Here is an 18,616-nt window from a genome sequence, read left to right on the forward strand (position 1 = left end):
GCTGCAAAGCGCATCCGCCCTTTTTTTTCAGGCTTCTCGTCCCCCCCGCGGTACCTCATGACACAGCCGGCTCTTTGCCAGCTTCTGTCGCCACACTTCCGCTTTTTACTTGCAGAAGCCTTGGATATTTTCTGCGTTTATTCCACCTACTAAGAAGGCGAAAAGGAAACTCCTTTTAGCAGAGATTTTTGCAACAGAAAGTCTGCGATTGGGAAGGACCCGGATGCAACTTAGTTCCCCCAAATCTCTGTAGAGGTTCTTAGCCATCGTGACCCTCCTTTTTGCGAACGCGTGTCGCTTTCTATGACTCTGAGCGTCCCGTTTTGTGCGGTGCCGGTGGCCCCCGCGGGAAATGGCGAACCCGGCCTCTAACAGTTTCGCTTTTTCAGTGAAGGACTTTGTGCCTTTCTGAGTTCAACTGAAATGAGCAAATTCGATCCTCCGCAGTTGCCGCTGCTGTTCCCTTTCCAGCTTCCACTCGGGGCGTCTTCCGGTGCTCAGCTGACTGTCGCTGGGCGCAGAGTGTGTCGAGTGGGTTTTTTCTCGCCTTCTTTCTGGGGCGTTTCCAACGATGACTTCGCCTTCCGTCTTTCCAGGAGGACGTTCGCTCGGATTCCTCTTCGTAGACTCAAATCACCAACAGTATCCACGAACAGCCGAACGCGGGGTACGGGAGCTGGTCCCCCGGGTCCGCAGTAAGAAAGTGTGAATCTTTCGACTCAAACACGCTTCTTTCGACCCGCCTTTCTCGCGAGCGTAGGTGTCGAGGCACTTGAGAGGTTCCAACGCCTTCGCGGCGCTTCTTGCCAACTGCCTTTCTATTTCCTTCTCTTTCTCCCGAGTTCCGATACCTGACTCGCGGGACCGGCAGCTCTTCAGTTGCACGGGCCTACAGTCAAGAGTCCTTCTCAGCACACTGACTAGTCCACTGGGTTTCTTTCTCGCCTTTTTGGTCTCCGCTTTTCTTCTCTGCCTTTCCTGGCTCTTCTCACCAAACTCGGTGTGGCATTCGCCTCAGAATTGCGGGGATTTCTTCCTGAAACTCCGACTTTTTTAGTGCCGCTTCCGCCCTCGCCGTCGGTATCCGCCGCGGGGAGTCCTCCGCCGCTAGCGAGAGTCCACTGGTCTGCTCTCGGGGTTTTTGCCGTGCTCAACGTGTTTCTCTTGAATCATTCTGTCTTACCAAAGACCTTTAGGTCTTCCTTAGCATTTAAACCTTTTTTCCGCCATGGGGAGAGTCGAGGGAAGTCCTTCCAAGGGGGAACAGCTCACTCCCAGTGCTTCTTCGGCTGTCCGTGCAGCAGAGCCTCGGTCGCGGAGCATTGGCGCTTCTTCAACTGTTGCGGCGAAAGCCGAAACGGACAGGAAACGGAGCCAGACGGCCTCGGAGGTTTCGCAGACTGTCAAGAATGTGGACGCTCCGAGCTCCACAATCTCCAACGGCCGCCTCCTCGAACAAGTCGAAGCGTTCCTTTCTCAGGCTTGTCCGGGAGAGAAAACCAAAGGTGGAGGCTTCACAGAAGGCGACAGTGCCAAGAAACAAGCTGATCAGCAGCAACAGGCTCTCGCCTACCTACAGGCGCTTCTACAGATTCAACTTGCCCTCAAAGAGGAACAAGAAATGATGTCAAACCACGCTTCCCCACCTCCCAAGTCAGTCATACTTATCCACCTACAAACTCCTCGACAGCCACGCTAATGGAAATTCACCTCATATCCAAAGACATCCGTACACAGAGATGTATAAATATGTATACTTACATATGTACGGGTACGACTCCCACCAGCCATATCTCTCTAAACTGGAAGTATTCTATATATCTGTAGATATACATGTATATATTTTAGTATGCGGAAATGTACTGGGAACTTCTGTGTAAGAAGCAACGGTTGAAACGGATCTTTTTTTATTCTTTCATACCCTGCAACGGGCGGATTGACGGGTTCTGTAGCTTGTTCAGTTTTTCGAGTATTTGAGATGGAAAACATGGAATTCTCTGCAGGAAAAGTGTCAAAGTGTGTGTAGCCGCTCTGCAGTTTTTCCTCTGGCGACCTCTGTTCTTCAACGTACCCACTGTTGCCTCTTCTCTGCTGTCGAGTCTCCATGTTCTCACGCGTTCACACATCGTGCAAAGATTCCCTGGAAGCCTGACCAGGAGCCTGGCAGTCACCGGCCCTGTTCTTTTCGGGTGTATCGAAGTCGCGAACTGCCTGTCTTTTTGCGTGTCTGGAAGAAATCAAAGTTCTCATTTCCTCTTCGTTTTCTTTATCAAAAATACCCCAGGCGTGACAAAACGCGCGGATTCTTATCACCTCTCTGGTCTTGTCTGTGTGCCTTGCTTTTTCGACAGACAGCAAAAGGAAGGAAAATCCGCAGCAGATCCGTCAGAGACCCCCCGTACTCTCCTCAAGGTGAGTGGCGAACGGTTTGAGTGTCGCAGATTTTTTCCTGTTTTCTTCCACGGACTGCCAGACGGAGAGAACTAAAAGCTTCTGTTCTAGTGAGAAAACACTGGCCGAGGAGTACGCCTTTTATCACAGCTTTGCTTTCCTCGCGCTGTCTTCTGTCTCGTTCATCTCGTCTGAATCTGCTTGCGAAGGACGTGCGTTTTTCTCGTCTGCTTGCATGCGGGAGCGTACTGCATCCGGAGACAGTTGCTATTTGTTGTGACTCTTGTTTTATCTACTTTTGAGCCCCATACGTTGCTGAAAATGCATGCAACGAAACAACTCAGCGGCTGCGTCACGGACTTTGGTTGCACAAACTGTCTCTTCTCCTCAGGAATACCATCGAGAATTCCAGGCCATGAACGAAAGCTGCAAGTCTCTGAAGGAAGAAAGAGTCGCGCTCAAAAAATGGCACAACAAGTGAGGCCGTTGAGAGGCAAACCAGTCCACTGTTCCAAGACTAGTTAGTCTCGATACGATTCGAGGTTCTGTTCCGACCGGTCGAACATTGTGGTAGCTCTCACCATGTAACTGCTGGACATATGTGTATATAAATATACAGAGTGAGATGTATCCCATAATATATATACATATATATATATATATGTATATATATGTATATGTGTACTTAGAACGGGCAGTGCTTGTCAAGGTTTTGTATCTCTGCAGCTCAGTGCGTGTCGCAGAAACAAGGATATCTACCGTTGAACGTCGAACGTCACTTGTATTCCCTAACTACACTCTTTAAGGTGCATGTCGGAAGGACTTCGTCTCTCACAGGCGAACAGGCGTCACCCCGGGAGGTCACAGTGCCTGTTTCCGTTTGTTTCAATCTCAAGACCACCGCTTGTGATCTTTTCGCGTCCTCGAGATGCCGCAGGACATCATGTTCCATACATGCATTAAAGCATACATGCATACCTGTACATTCTCGATATTGAAGTATACATACATCTGTTTGTATAAATACGTGCATGTATGCATATGTATATGTATCTATCTATCTATGTATCTATATATATGTATCTATCTAAATATGTATATATATATATATATGTATATGTATATATATATATGCATATGTCTCTATATACGTTGGTGTCTTGTTTTTTTTGTCGGTTCTCGTTTGTCGTGTGAGAGAAGAAAGGGGAGCGTGTGTCAAGCGTTGCGGCGGAGGAAGAGGCTCGGTTTTGACGGCTTTTTAGGTAACTCCTGTTTGCAAGTCGTCTAGGCCGCAGCGCGTACGTATTGAAGCAGAGAAAAGAGGATGCGTGGAAAGGATGCATTTTCTCTCTTTTGGCTCTTTTTCTACAGAGTCATGGAGGAGTACCAAGAGTTGGATGGGAGCCTGCAAACAATCTTGAACCAAGTTGAGGAAATGCAGGTACGGCTCTACGCACTGTTCCTTTGCAGCTTGTTCCTCTGTCTCTCTGTGATAATTGAAGCATTTCTCGATGTGACTTCGCTGCCGGTTCACCTTGTGCTGTTTCCTTTTGTTCTCGCTCTCTGCTCGTCGCGATTTTTGAGAAGACGCTGGTGCCAAGACTCTCGAAGCCTCGGTTTGTGACGCGTGCAGCTTCAGCTGTTCTCTGCCTGCTTCTTCGATTCAGCTTATCCTTGGCCATTCCGTGGTGGGCAAAAGCGGTTTTTCAGTTCCTCGAGCTTCACGGCTTTGCTGTCCGTCTCTCGTGTTTCTGTCGGTGAAAAAAACTGAAGTCCTGCAAGCTGGAACAACAGCGGAACGCTTCTCGTCCTCGACTCAACGGCATGTCGCGAGCAGGGACTCCAGTCCACGTTTGCATGCAAAAGTTAAGAGGAGGACGCCCTCGTGGGGGCTGGCTTGCGCGGCTTCTCCTGACCGTTCTTTCCCGCATATGTACACCTCGATTTCGCAGGCCAAACAACAAATCGACGCCAATGCAAACTGGGTGCTCGTTCACTTCGTTGTGAGCGCCGTCCGTCTTCTTGTTGAAGCTTCGACGCACAGACAGAACGGTGAGAGACGACAGAAGGCTTCAGCTGTCTGCTTCTTCGTTTCACCCTCAGTCCAGAGGTGGAGGCCGCCTTTCTGAGTCACCGAACAGCTGGTGTTTCCAGAGGCTGTGTTCTCCTCTCTTGGACCTGGAGCTAAAACTGAACTGACGTCGGGATGGTACGCAGGAAGTCTGCAGGAGGCTTCTGTATGCAGGTCTTCTGTGTCTTCGTTTCGTCGTCTTGTTTGTCACTGTTCTCTCGACTCCTCCTCTCTTTCTTCTCTTTGTCCCCTCATCACGTCCTTTTTCGCTTTCCTCGCACATCTTTCTCTTCCTAGTTCCCCTTCGCTTGCTTCGTGTCATCCTCTCTACGGAGAGAGTCGACGCCGGAGTCTGAAGTCGCGCGAAAACCTCAATTTCTTTTTCGCAAAGAACCCCGGTGTGCCAGAGGACTTTCTCTCTCTCCTCTGGTGTCCCCTCGGCGTCAGAGCGGACGAGATTTGTTTTCTTCTTCTCTCGACTTCCACCTGCGTCTTTCCACGAACATGAGATGATAAAGAGGGAATCGACACCGTCCGTTTGCTCCCGGTAAAACGCCCTCTCGTCTCTCCTCTCTCCTCTCTCCTCTCTCTCCGCCTCCCGCATCTCCGCTGCGCAGTCCTCTGCGTCGGTTCGCGCCTCACCTCGGCAGTGGTTGTTTCTTATGTTTCCTCCCTGTTCGCAGTCGACAAACTCCTCGCCGAACTCAGTCGCTTGTTCGACGCACACAGCGTGTCTCTGCAGAACTCGAGCCTTGCAAGCTGGTGTGCGCGTCTGAGGGACATGTTGGCGCTGGAAGGCGAGGGCGCAGAGACGCGCAGACTGCAGCTAGCAGGAGCAGAAGCTGCAGCATCCGCCTCTGCGGCTCCGCGTCTCGGCCAGGCTCACCCTGCTGAGAGCAACGCGAAGCCTCAGCACGCAGCCTCCCGACAGCAGGAGACGCCGGGGTCTCTGCGGAAAGGAGACAGTCCCTCCGTGAAGAAGGCCGAGGATGGAAAGAAGGAGAAGAATGCGCAGCTGTCGTGGGGAGGACCTCTCGCCGCAGAGAGACCAGCGGCCCAGACGAGCAGTCGACGGAGATCAGATATGCCGGGGCGAAGCTCGCAAACTACTCGCCTAGAACTCGCACCCATCCCAGGAAGAGCTGACAGCGATGGCCGCCTCTCGCGCAGCTTCGACCACGAACCTGCTCTGCTCGGCAGCGCTCGCAGACGCAGCGCAACTGCTCTCGGAGACGGTGAGTCGGCTGACGTCCACACAGAGAGGAAGGAGTTGCGCAAGGAGTTGAAGGAGCAGCCGGAGAAGAGCAGGCCTCGAGGGCAACGAGGAGAAGGGCGTTGGGGAAGAAGACGAAGGGAATTTGAAAGAGAGTTGTTCGAGACGAAGCGAGTCGGCGACAGCCAAGTCGCGCTGTGCAGGCTGGAGGATTGCGAACAACGAGACCGACCAACGGACGGAACAAAAAGCATGGGGAAAAGAGAGCGTGAAGTGGGCTGACAGAAAACAACGATTTCCAGCGTCTCGCGACTTGGGTCCATTCCCGACAGATTTGTGTTTGTGCGTTCGAAGAGCGTCTGTGTTCTGCCGACCGCCCTCGCCACGAGAGATTGCTCGACCCGCGGAGCCGAGGCGCGTGGAAAGCCAGTCGCTGGCCGACGAGGTGGACGTTGTTTCTTTACAGAGCTCGTGTTCAGACCACAGAGACCCTGGAGCGAGGCGACGGCTTGCAGTTACCGCGTTGCACGCAGCTGGTGTCTCTGTGTTGATTGAAGATGAGATCTGCGTCATGTGTGGGAAGCGCCGCATGTTCGTAGATACGATCTCTGATCGGCGAAGCGTGAATGAACATCGGGTCCACCGTTTGATTCGTCGTCTGCGTTCCAACGCACAGGTTATTCTCCTCCTGCTTGCCCACAACCTGCATGCCTGAATGCGTTTCTCCTGCGATGCCTTCTTGTCTTTTTTCCTCCAGGAGCCTTTTCGTTGGCAGCTCAATTCGCCGTCGCTGCGAGAGCTCCCGCACCCAGCGAAGAACACAAACCTGTAGTCCTTCCGGATGTGGCGGGAGAGACGCCGCGCGATCCTCTTGCACCTGAAGACTGCTCTCCTGCCTTCTTGGCTGTCGAGACAGCCGCGGCCCCGGGCACTCTGGAGAGCTCGGAATCGATTGAGTTCGGCGGACCGTCCTGCGCGTCCTGTGGGCTGTTCAGACACTGGGCGTCGCCGGAGAAGGTGGACAGGAAGGATTCCGCGTTTGGCCCCGAGGGCAGCGCGGGAGGCTTTAAGAGAGTGGAGAGCCGCGAGGCGAGGAGCCTCCGAGAGAAGGCGAAGTCGACGGCGAAGACAGCGTCGTGGAGTCCATCTCTGGAGAGTCAAGTGCAGAAGCGGGATGCGACTTCTCAGTTTGAGCGGGACCTGCAGACGCGCCTGGAGATGCTTCTGGAGACTCCGCAGGTCCGGCCGTGTGCAACGAAGAGCGGAATCGACGACACCGGCGCGGGGGCCGACGCAGGAGTGTTGAGAGAGAACTCGTTCGCCTCCTGCGACCTCCCAGCTTCGGCGGAATTGTCTGCAACAGCCTCTTTCGCGACGGAGTTGCTGCATCGCGCGAACTCGTTCTCGCTGTCCGTCTCCGACGTCCGGCGAGTCCTGGGAGAGGCTCTAGGCCTTGGAGCAGACGGCCGACCCGCCAAAGGCGTTGCTTCAGGTGTGCAGACACTCCAGAGTTGGACCTCGCTGCGCTGTTTGCCGCCGACGCCGTCGCCGACGCGAATCGGTACGACCGAGACGACGTTGTCGCTGCTCCTCGCGCATGCAGACTCGAGCGAAAATTTAAAGTGCACGACGGCTCCCAGGCAAGGATCTGACAGAAGCGGCGATTCCAGCAGTGTCCGAGGCGAGGCCAGCTGCGCCTCTGCCACCAGCGGGGTGTCTAGACACAGCGAAGGAAGCGCAGGGCGCCAGGCGGCGTCGACTTGCGTTGACGTCGTGCCTTCCGGAATACCGGGATTTCCAGGGTGGACCAAGTGCTGCGTTGCGGAGCGCTCGTTTTCGAGCGAGAGCGGCAGGACCTCGTTCGAAAGCGGCCTTTTCACACCGAAGCCTTCGCGAGTGGACGACGCGAAGAGTTCAGCTCGCGAGAATGACTTGCATGCAGAGGGTGTCGACCTGGTCGCCGTCTATAAGGCGATCCTCGCGCTGGAGAGGCAAGAAGAAGAAGCCAAGGCGAACGAGAGAGGCAACAAAGCGACAAGTGCTCAGGAAGGAGGCATCTCCGCGGAGCAAGTCAAGCAGATGGTGGACTCTCTCTGGAGGCAGATGTCGTCGCCTCTCGCAGCTGTCAAAGAGACTCCGAAAGAGACAGCGAAAGAACGCACTCAAGAAGCTGTCAAAGAGACTCCGAAAGAGACACCGAAAGAACGCACTCAAGAAGCTGTCAAAGCGCCGGCGAAGGGAAGCCGTAAAGGAAGTCTCAAAGAGAGCGTGAAGAAGGAAGAACGCGGGGAAGCGCATGCGGCATCGAATCCAGCGCCCTGCCTCGCTTTCGAGTCTTTCGAGTCTCCCGTCGCGACCTTGGGAGGGCAGGAAGAGAGCGAAGAGACGACGAACGCGTCGGGGACTCCCTCCGTGTCTTCAAGTCGCAAGAAGATTTCGAAGGCTCCGCAGTTTTTTGTGCACCCGTCGTTCGTCTCTGCGGCCTCGCTCGGCTCTCGCGTCGACTCGAAGAAGCCCAGGAGCTTCTACGTTGTTCCAGGTTCGGAGAAACGACTGGGTCCAGCCTTCCAGGCGCCCTCGGCCGTCTTCCCGCACATGGTGCCTGTCCGCGAGAGTGGCTCGGTGCTGCAGCGTCACTCGGCTGTCGAAGGTCCAGTCCTCACGACAGTGCCTTGCGGCTCCGTCGCGCCAGTCGCGCTTCCTTCCTCGAACGGATCCTTTGCCGTTCGACCGGCTCCCAGCTACGTTCTGCCGCCCGGCGTCGCGCCTCCGGTGTTTGCGTACCCCCTAGGAAACGTCCCTGCCTCCCTTCTGAACGCGTACTACAGCGCTCCCTCCTCCGTCCCGGTTGTCTTCAACCTCATGCCTCTGGGCGCCTGCGCGGCAAAATCCGAAAAGCTGTGTATGCAGCGCTCGACTTCCTCCGAAGTCTCCTCGGACACAGCCTACTTCGTCTCGCGTGCGAAGGAGGAGGCGACGCGCGACGAGAAACAGCCAGCCGGCGAGACAGCGGAGACGGACAGGGCCTCTTCGGCGGAGCTCCTCGCAACGAAGCAGAGTGTGGATCACTTCTTCGCCCTGCCGCCTCACCTGCAGAAAAAAGAAGCCGAGCCAGCGCTCGCGCCCCTCCCAGGAGACGCCGACGACCTTCCCTCGACTTTCACAGACAGCTCACGAACGCGTGAGGCAACCTGGTGCTGCCGAGGTCGAGTCTGTGGCGAGCGCCGCGGCAGCTGAGAAGCGAACGACTGGACGAGGTGCAACGCAGCGCAAGCAAGAGGAGAGAACAGGAATCGGTGGACCGGAAGAGAAGGAAAAAAGAGCTAGAACGAACGAGAAAGGAAGAAACGCACATGGGGACGCAGCGTGAAACAGACAAGTGGACGGAGGTTGGGCTTTCTCTTGGCTGCAAAACGCCTGCACGCATGGATGCGGCAGGCGAAGGAGGGAGAGACCGTTCGAGAGCTGCGGCTTCACAGACACAGGAGAGGCGCATGGACAGGCGACGAAGCTGCGCGAGAAGCGGTGAAAGGAAGAGAAGAGCAGAAAGTGAAGGACAGAAAGGGAAAAGGCAAAAGGAGAGAGGATAAAGAGAAGAGAAAAGGTGGAACTGGAAAACGGAGCGCGTGTCTCTTTGTTGCAGGGAAGGATAAGGCGTCGATGTTTCGTGAATCTGAAGTGAGAACAAGACATAACAGATTTTGCAGCGGTCTCTCTCCGAGAGGATCCCTGCATGCATGCGCCGTTTTTAGAGGGCAAAGTGGAGTTCGTGCGGTCGTACCCTTTTCTTTGAAATGGTGGAACTCGACTCAGAACTCCGAAGTTCTCTTTTGGACAGTGAGGGTGGGGAGATGGCGCTCCGTCGTTTTTTTTTGTGGAGCTCCGACTCGAGCAGAGGGTGTGGACCAAACTCTTCTCTTCAGTCCGTTCTCTCTCTCGCCTTGCGGCAGCGAGGGGAAGAAAGCGGGGAGTCTGCACAGTGTCTAAAGTCCGCAAACTGTGTGGGCGCGTATGTCAGACTGCGCCGTTCCAAGCATATATTTTTATAGATGAGCGTATGCCGCACATGCCTGAACGTGGACAGGAATATGTGCATAAACCACAGTGGTCCAAAACGAAAACCGTAGCAGATGCATGTCAGGCGTTCCTTACTTGTGAGGTGACGAGAAGCGTTTTCTGACTGCTGTCAAGCATCATGTTGTTAAACAGCGGCCGCGGAAATTCTCAGATCTCGCGTGTCTCCGCATCCACGAACTGGCGTGAGTTGTTGCATTTCCACGGTTCCCCTGTTTTTCATGTCAGAACCAACTCGCGCGAACTGCGGCAACAGGTCCCCGTCGCTCAAAGTTCTCGATTCTTCACAAACCCGTTGTATCGATGTTCTGCCGCTTCATGTCGCAAACTCCTTGGACAGGACCCCAAAAGAGAAAAATCAGAATGATGGCAGAACAGCGCATGCAATTTGAGAAGTGAGAACAGAGAACTGAATGCACGCACGCGTCCGGTGAGGACGGCTTCTCCAGCTCAGCACAAACAAGAGAGTCGATTCCAAAAGGCAGGTGTAAAGCCTTCGACCCTCTTCCACAGCTCTCTTGCTTTTCCAGGTTTAACGGAACACAGTGGAATAAAGATAATCCAGATGGAAATGTGCCTCCATGTCGAACGGTAGCAAATGGACAAGGTGCTTCTGAAGTACATGTGGAAACGCGCAAGACGTTCAAGGTCCAAACTCTTGGTCCGACTCGTTGCATACTCCAAAGATGAAGTCGCTGAAAAATATTGAAACGACTACTCCCAGTACGATGCTGATGACAATCGCATTCTGGGGAGTCCTTTTTCTCTCGCTTCTGCATCCACATGCACTTGTCGACCTTTCTGTCGCGGAAAATGGAAGCGACGATCAGTGGTGACTCACGGCTCTCCCAGAGGGCTCCACAGAGAAATTCTATAGGGAATCTGTCTTTCCAATTTTTATACTTGTGCATGCGTAGACTACTCTGTTGAGCTGAGGCAGTTCCACTTATATCCACTTCTCGACAACAACTTCTACATATATATATATATATATATACAATCATATGCACGTATATATGTATATATACGGGTATATATATATATATATATGTCTACATACATGTCATTTATGCCTAGAGGTCTATATATAAAAATCGACGCATGAGTACCTACAGTGGGGCAAGCAGGTCTTAAGTAAAGTACCTCTGCGTTTACTCAAAAGTGAAACCGTTTAGTAGTCAGTCTGTAACTAGAGAGCTGCGAGAGAGCGGCGGCATTCGCGACGTGTGTCAGGCGCTGTAGAAGAAGCTTTGTTTGTTTCCGGTGAGGCAGGAGCCTCAAGGAAAAGATTGAAAGTAAGAAAAAGCACAGGAGCCTTCCTGGAAAGGCCACAAATCCTTTTTATTGACTTGCGTTTCGGAGCGTCTGCGGAGACAGACGCGCAGCATGGAGACTTGGAGAACAACGAAGAGATCGTCACAAAGCACAATCTTCTTTCTCGTCGATAATCCCCTCTTCCCTCGTTTTAAACGCCCCCTTCGCACCGGAGCACGCTACTTCATCCTCACCACCACTGGAGATCTCCTGTATGCGTCTCGCAGTCCAGTTCCACATCGATAAAGAGCTACGGTTAGCACATCGGCACAGGAATTCATCTAGAAACATATCGAGATGAAGCCGCAGTTTCACAGGCGCATGCATAAATACATATATATATATATATATACGCAGAGATCAATACGCATGCGTATGTCGATTTTCGTATAGAGACCCCGAGGCATATATACGCACATCTGTAGACATGTACACATCTGCATATATATATATATATATACATATATATAGAGAGAGAGAGAAGAGGATGTAAAGTTACAGCTCCACCATGCATGCAGAGTGAAGCAGAGAAAAGCGTTTGATTTTCACAGATGCATCATCATCAGCTGTTCGCGTCTTTGGAAGCCCAGCTCCTCGAGCTCTCGATCCTTGATCGGAATACCCTGAAAACCACACGCAAAAACAACTGCGCAAACACCTGCACGCATACACCTATCACATGCATATATATATATATATATACATATAAATGGATCTACAGACTATGTATCTACATGCATGACAGTGCATTTCAGATGAGCATATACGTATATATATATATATATATATATATATATATATATATATATACATGCATAGGTTTTTGCGAAAACATATATGCCTAACAAAGAGGCCATATTAGAAGCTCTTGTAACGGAGTTGAAGGTCCACGTGTCCACATCCGCATGTATGGTTATCGCCCCAGAAAGGTGGACAGTGAAATATATATATATATATATATATATTTATATATATATATATATTTATATCTGGCATGCACAAGTGCGATGCGTGTGAACGACTAGCCTACACCAACGAGAGCGAGCCTCGCTTGTGTTGATGCCTTAGCAGAAGGGTGTATCTCTTCCGTGACAGCAGATCTCCTATCGAATCGGGAGAGCAGACGCAATAAAATATGTCAAGTTCGTTAATAAAGACATACAGAGTCCTGTTCACGAATGTTATTACTTTGGCTGTTCCGCGTTTTCCTCACCTCAGTGTCGCCTTCGCAGAGACAAATCTGCCCCCCCAACTTGCAGAACTTCCGCCTTGAAAAAAACACAAAAATCAGAGATTCCATATCTCTCATATTCTTCTATCTCCCCACTTCTATCGAGTATATTTTTATACGTTTATTATATCTATCTCTACCTCTCTCTTTACATATAGATATAGATGTAGATATCTAGTATACCTACGTCTAGACATGCATGTATGCATAGGTCCACCAAATCTGTGTCTACCCATATGTCAGATATATATATATATATATACATATATATATATCTACTATGTATACATAAGTTTATACCTCTGCCGCTGTCATAATTCTGCACACGTATTGCACCATTAGACTTCTCGGTATCTACATCTGTGTCTGTCGCTATTTTCTGTATCTCCTCGAGCACACGATCGCGGGCGGCAACTAGGTCTCTTGCGAGGCACCTCTGGGGATGGAGCAACGAGATCCCCTTGTCGTCCGGCGGACTTGAATGTCGAGCGGAGTCGTTTTAATCGCGACAACACAGTTTTGACTGCTGGATGTGAACGAGCTCCGCTCTTGTGCCACAACCGCGCTCTGCAGGGTCTCTCACTTCGGAACTGTCTGCACGAGAACGCAGGACCTGCCGAGAGTTGTGCCGTCTCGCTGAGAGGTCTCGTACTCCGCCCACTGGAAAACGTGCTACGAAGGGATTCGAAGCAGGAAAAAGACAAAGGAGTGAACAGAGAAAAGTTCCAGAGAGCAAAAGGAAACCTCCGCGGAAGCTCAAGTTTAGTTGTTCGTTCAGTGTGACAAGCATCATTCAACGCAACTGGAGACCAGAGCAAACCAAAAACGCCGAGAAAAGCATACCTCCATCGTGTCGGTTTGCCGGAATCGACGCGTCACTTTTTCTCCGTTTTTAAGCCGAACGACGATCGTGCAAATATTCTGGGCATCTGCAGGAGGCTCTTCCGGGGGAGCCTGCATTTCCTGAACGCGTAAGAAGGCGCGACACTCTCAGATTTGACAACTTCGCTCCCATTTCAGTTCGTTCCTTCCTTCTTCTCCAAACTCGGATTCTCTTCGAACGGTGCAGAGAGAAGATGCGCCGTCACCTGCGCTCTGAAAGAACTTGGACGCAGCGAAAAAACAAGATGTCCCCCTGAAGCCAGCTGCTCGTGAACTGTCCTTGCAAGAGAAGCTGGACAGGTTGTGAATTAAGAAAACTTCTTCCCTCTCCACCTCAGCAGATTCTGCAGCACGGTTGAGATGTCAGACCACCCGGCTGACGTTGCCTTTCTTCGCCCTTCTTATCTGAAGATCCGTGTGTGACTCCTCGCCTTCCCAGTGTCCTATTTACCTGTTTGTACGTCTCCAGCGAAAGCCGCAGAGCCTCCCGAAGTTCGGGGTCGTCATCGAGGCCGTCCAACGTCGCCTCGGCGCTCGGACGAGGGCTTGCGCCTCTGCTGTCTTCTCTTCGCGGTCCTGAAGCGTCCAGTCGACTGAGAGAAGGCATTGAGAAAAGACATCGAAAACGAGGAAGCAGTAACGGGCAAGCGCGCAGAGAAGGAGAGAAGAGAAAGGAAAGGAAGAGAGAAGAGAAAGGGAGAGAACGACCGAAGGGAAGAGGAAGAACGGAAAGCAGGAGTCAGGAAGGCAAGATGGACTGCCATAGAAAAGAAGGTAGAGAAGTGAAGGAGAGGAGGAAGACGCAGAGGAGGAAGAGAGAAAGCAAGTGGAGAAAGAAAAGGAAGAAGATGCAAACGCACAGAGGGTGACAGAAACGCGCGTCCTCATGCAAGGCACGAGTCAGGTCGATTCACGCATGCATGGACGCTGACAGAGACAGAACTTCTGCATGCAATTCTGGAAGAAGCCTGAAATACGCTGTGAAGGTGAAAGAACCACAAAAGAAATGTGTGCCTGTTTGCATCTCTCCACAGGACCCACACGCATGAAAAAGCGAAAACAACGGCATGGGGGCATGCGAACTTGAAACCACATCACAGACATGAACCTGAACATGCATGTTCAAGTAACGACAAACACAAATCCATATTTACCTGTATGTATGCATAAATATATATATATATATATATATATATATATATATATATCGGATCCACGAGGTGAATATGTGTCTGGCTGCGTCTGCGTGAGCTGTGCAAGAGCAGACGACGAATGAGAGCCGATATGGTTTTTTTTTCCTGTCGCTGAGCATGTCGGTCTTACTAGCCTCCATCTGAGGGCCATGAGTGTTCCTCTCGCCTTCCTCGCGGCGCCCAGGCGAGGAAGGATTTCTTGGAGTCCCCCTGCGGAAAGAAGAAGCGGAAGAAGATTCGCGGTTCGTTTCCAACAGATGCACAGACGAAGAAAAGCGAGGCCGTAAAACGCCAGCAGCCCCAGGGAATTTCACTGCCTCTAACGAGAAAGAAGAACGAAGGTGACGCGGAAGAAGCGCGCTTGCATGCAGCGTGGACCCGATCTGCGGCGATCCACGGCCTCGCCGATACGGCGGCACACGAAGAAGTGGAATAGAAACGAAAAGAGAGAAAAGTCCGTTTTCTTGCCGCAAACAGCGGCGACTCAGTGCAGAAACGCCACAAACGCCATCGCGAGGAAACACCGGGAGGGGAAGGAAGTACACAAAATAGAAAAGAGAGTGTAGGACTTGAAGCACGAGAACGAGGTGTGGTAAAGGAGACAGGTGAGAGAGACGGTACGTGGAATCTGACATCCCGGTACATACAGTGCAGCAGGAAGTCGCGGAAGAAAGGATACAAACAGTCGGACAACAAAAAAAAGAAGCCTGAACCTCGAAAGAAAAGTGGAAGAACCTACGTCGTCTCCGTAGGCTGATGCTGCCTTTGCATCCTGTGCTTCTTTCTCTTTCGCCTGACGCTGCAACTCTGAGACGAACCGCGCAAAAACAGACATGCGGAAGAAGAAAAACGAGGGTGAAAAAACAAGAAGGAAAGACGCAGAGGTCGAAGTCCCCAACAGTCAAACACACAAGGACATTCCGTAACTTCCACGTCAGTGCCCCACGGAAAACGCGACCTCAAACGGTTGCTCTTCCAAGGATACGAACCTCCCGCCACCAGACACCCTCATTCAGGCAAAAACAATATCCGTCATACAGACATACGCATATTTACACTCTGGCATGAAATCGAAAAATCCATTCTAAACCTTTACATATATATATACAAAGATAGATATAGATATAGATATGTATATATGTATGTATGTATGTATGTATACGTATGAGCGTGTATGTGTCTGCGCAGACGCACATGAGGCAGAGGCGCAGGTACTTTCTCCACATGAACATTTCTGTGTGATTTGATTCCAAAAAAACGAAATTCTTAGCCAGCGGCACAGAAATAAACACCTATGAACAGATGTGTGCAGAGAGTTGTTCATATGTATCTATTTTAAATTTGCGCGTTTCCTTGCTTCCATCTGTGGGGGAATTGTGTCTCCGAAATGCGGTGTGCCAGCACCTGCCACCCCCGAGTCGACAAGAGATCCGTCTGCATGCAGATCCCTTGTGCGCATGCAGTTTGTTCCATCGATAGACGCAGAGACATGTTTGAATTGCTTCTTGGAGATGGAGAGAGAGGTAGGGGACGGAGGTCTGCATGCAAGACGCGACATGGATCTGTAGTGTTTACCTTCCATCTCGCGTTTTGTGAGGTAAAATTGATTCATGCGAACTTGCTGCGGCTCGGGAGCAGGCAGGGAGCCGACATCTCTCCTGGCGACGAAGGCGACGTAGCCTTGAAGAGTGAGGGACGTTAAAAGACTCTTCAACTGCTCCGCCGTCATGGCCACCGGGCTGGGTTTCAGACTGTCCAAGTTGTACCTGCAACGGCCCCAAACGCTTCAAAAAATCGACACTCAACTTCCTCGGCAACTCTCCTGACACTCCCATACAGAACCACACACCCTCATATAGACACACAGACATATACAGAGAAGCATATATATATATATATATATACATACATACATATATACATAAATACATATATATATATATATATTATGTGTGTGTGTGAGAGTCTATGTTTGTGTTGGCATAGGTGTATATCGAGTGAGAGAGGAGCTGGGTGGACCGGTGGCTGCTGCGGGGAGGGAGACACGGTGTGAGAGGCAGTGGAGAGTCGCGGTGAGCACTTGAGTGAAGGAAGGCGAGGCAACCAAAGTGGATCTGGGGAATGAACGAGTACGACGCCGGTGTATCAAAACGGAAGCAAAGAAAAACGCTCGTATTTTGAACACCAAGGGGACCGCGGGGACGCGAGCGACTCTGCGCAGAACCTATGTCTTGTCTTCTTCTCTCGGTTGTTCTCTCTGCTTTTTTCGAGCGTCCTTTTTCTCTCGCAGTAGTTCAGCCTTTGTGCCTTCTCTGCGGTGTTCTGTGTCGTTCGTCGCTCTCCCCAGCGTCCTCATTTCTCGCGACTCTTTCTCTCAGTGCGCATGCATGTTTGGCCCACCAGGTGCCGTCGACCTTCCGGATGGCGAACCAGTGTTCGTTCAAGTTTAAGATGAATCCCTCCTCTCGGCTTGGGTCGGCGAGGACGGCTCGGACCTCTGGCTTGGAGGTGGACAGACACTGGACATGCTGCTTGCGGAGGCACTCCATGAGGACGGAGACATTGAAGAAGCCGTCGTGGGCGACATTTCCAGACTCTTCGTCGAAGAATTCTTTGTATGCCGCAGGGTCCATGCCCTCAGCCATCAACTGGCGCTCTCTGCGGTCAAAGTCGTAGCCGATCTTTGACATTTCCGTCTCGTCGTACACAGGACCCTGCAGCAGCGAGTTGATGCAGTGCAAGGCGCACATGCGGTTCGCGCCCTGCTTCTCCCAGTACACCACGCCGGACGACGGCCGCGCAGCTCGGATAGCCATGGCGCCGCCGCGAGAAAGAAGCGAGATGCGAAAAAGGAGAGAAAAGAAAGAAATGAGAGAGAAAGAAAGGAGAAAGAAAGGAGAGAGAAAGAAAGGAGAGAGAAAGAAAGGAGAGAGAAAGGCAGGCAGACAGGCTGGCAAAAACGGAGAGGAAGCCGAAAGAAAGCCTTTTGGTGTGGATGGGAGGGGAGAAGACACGCAGACGTGGAGCACGACAGCGAGAAGGAAAGCAAAGGAAAAACGAGAGACACACAGGAGAAGACCTGCGCCGTCGAGGAGGGACAGCGAGAGAGAAGAATCTCGCGAAAGAGTGGAGACAGAGAAGAGACGAAGCGAGAAGGGATCCTACGGAAAAGCTGCAACAGTCACCCAAAGCCTGTGAGAAGCGAACCAACCGGGTCTCCTCTGAGACGCCAGGGACGAGAGGAAAGACACAAAAGGTGGAGGCAAAAAACTCGCAACGCGGTCTCGAAAAACCGCGATTTGCCAACCACGAAGGATGGCTTCCGGCAGAAGAAGAGAGGCGTTTTTCGAGGCTCAGAAGAAAAAGAGAAACGACGAGAGACAGCGAAAAACGTGCAATCTCGCCTCAACAGATGGCTGGTGTCACGCACACGGGCGTCAACGCCGAAATTCGACGAGAAGATGCCCAGCAAAAAGGCGGAGAGGAAGTGGAACCGTGGAATTTAAAAACTCAAGAGGAGAAAGATGAGCATGATTTTCAGAAACGTATACCGAGAAAGTAGACGGCCATGTCGCACGACACTCGAGCGCGAGCGAAGCTGCAGGGCCTTCCACGGTCATGCGCGCGGAGTTCCTTTTTAAAAACAGCGGCGACACTCGGCTGACAAAAGGAGAAAAAAGAGAAAAAAAGGGGGAAAAGAAAAGAAAACACAAGCCGTGGACGCAGACTGCGAGGCGCGTGACGTCTCTCAAATTCTGCAAAGAACGGCCGCTCAAGCTAGTCGACACGGAAGGACTGGGCAGAGTGTCTTCTCTTTCTCTCGTTGCGGGAGAAGCTTTAAGTCGTCTTTGGCCGGCGCCGAGCGAGGAAAGAAGGCCTTTCAACGACAAGGTGTGACCTCAGAAAGAGTTGGTCAGATTTCGGCAAAACAGAAAACCCAGTCGATCTGTGCTGTCGGACATAGAAAGCTGTGCAAAGTCGCCACACACGAGGTCGAAAAAATCGCCTCAACGGAGAGAGAAGAGAGAGGCACCGGGGAGAAGAAGACCCTGTGAGGAGGACGGGGCAGGGGGACTCGAAGACAAAGTCCAAAAGGAACTCGCGGAAGAAGTACGCGAGGAACTGGCTTCCGCTTCCGGGCGGTTTACTTGCCGCAGCGAGGAGACCGATGCAACGCTTGTTATTCGGATTCACTCCCGAGAACGCAGGGATCAAGCGAACGAAGGAAAGAGCGAAAACGAGAGAAA

The 18,616-nt window shown here is 51.7% G+C and overlaps 2 protein-coding genes across 2 annotated transcripts; one reads left to right on the forward strand and one right to left on the reverse strand.

Annotated features, from left to right (window-relative positions):
• Positions 1 to 382: 382 nt before the first annotated feature.
• On the forward strand, positions 383 to 9,301 carry TGME49_229640 (hypothetical protein). Its single transcript, XM_002367857.1, has 8 exons — positions 383 to 695; positions 1,302 to 1,653; positions 2,352 to 2,412; positions 2,783 to 2,868; positions 3,763 to 3,832; positions 4,344 to 4,443; positions 5,146 to 5,697; positions 6,433 to 9,301. Exons 1-8 carry the CDS (start codon positions 572 to 574, stop codon positions 8,910 to 8,912), a joined length of 3,825 nt encoding a protein of 1,274 aa, XP_002367898.1. The 5' UTR covers positions 383 to 571; the 3' UTR covers positions 8,913 to 9,301.
• Positions 9,302 to 11,503: 2,202 nt separating this feature from the next.
• On the reverse strand, positions 11,504 to 17,185 carry TGME49_229650 (josephin protein; the record flags this gene model as incomplete). The annotated part of the gene is made up of 9 exons (XM_002367858.1): positions 11,504 to 11,686; positions 12,277 to 12,331; positions 12,878 to 12,966; positions 13,138 to 13,257; positions 13,628 to 13,769; positions 14,500 to 14,579; positions 15,109 to 15,176; positions 15,945 to 16,135; positions 16,770 to 17,185. 9 exons carry the CDS (start codon positions 17,183 to 17,185, stop codon positions 11,609 to 11,611), a joined length of 1,239 nt encoding a protein of 412 aa, XP_002367899.1. The 3' UTR covers positions 11,504 to 11,608.
• Between the last annotated feature and the right edge of the window lie 1,431 nt (positions 17,186 to 18,616).

Source organism: Toxoplasma gondii, chromosome VIII (genome assembly GCF_000006565.2).
Source record: "Toxoplasma gondii ME49 chromosome VIII, whole genome shotgun sequence".
Lineage (NCBI taxonomy): Eukaryota > Apicomplexa > Conoidasida > Eucoccidiorida > Sarcocystidae > Toxoplasma > Toxoplasma gondii.

Excerpts from the sequence above, each read along its gene's own strand:
- TGME49_229640 (XM_002367857.1), top strand. The coding sequence starts at position 572 with ATGACTTCGCCTTCCGTCTTTCCAGGAGGACGTTCGCTCGGATTCCTC. Across the intron at positions 2,413-2,782 it reads CCCCCCGTACTCTCCTCAAG|GAATACCATCGAGAATTCCA; the intron begins GTGAGTGGCGAA and ends TCTTCTCCTCAG. Across the intron at positions 5,698-6,432 it reads CGCAACTGCTCTCGGAGACG|GAGCCTTTTCGTTGGCAGCT; the intron begins GTGAGTCGGCTG and ends TTTTTCCTCCAG.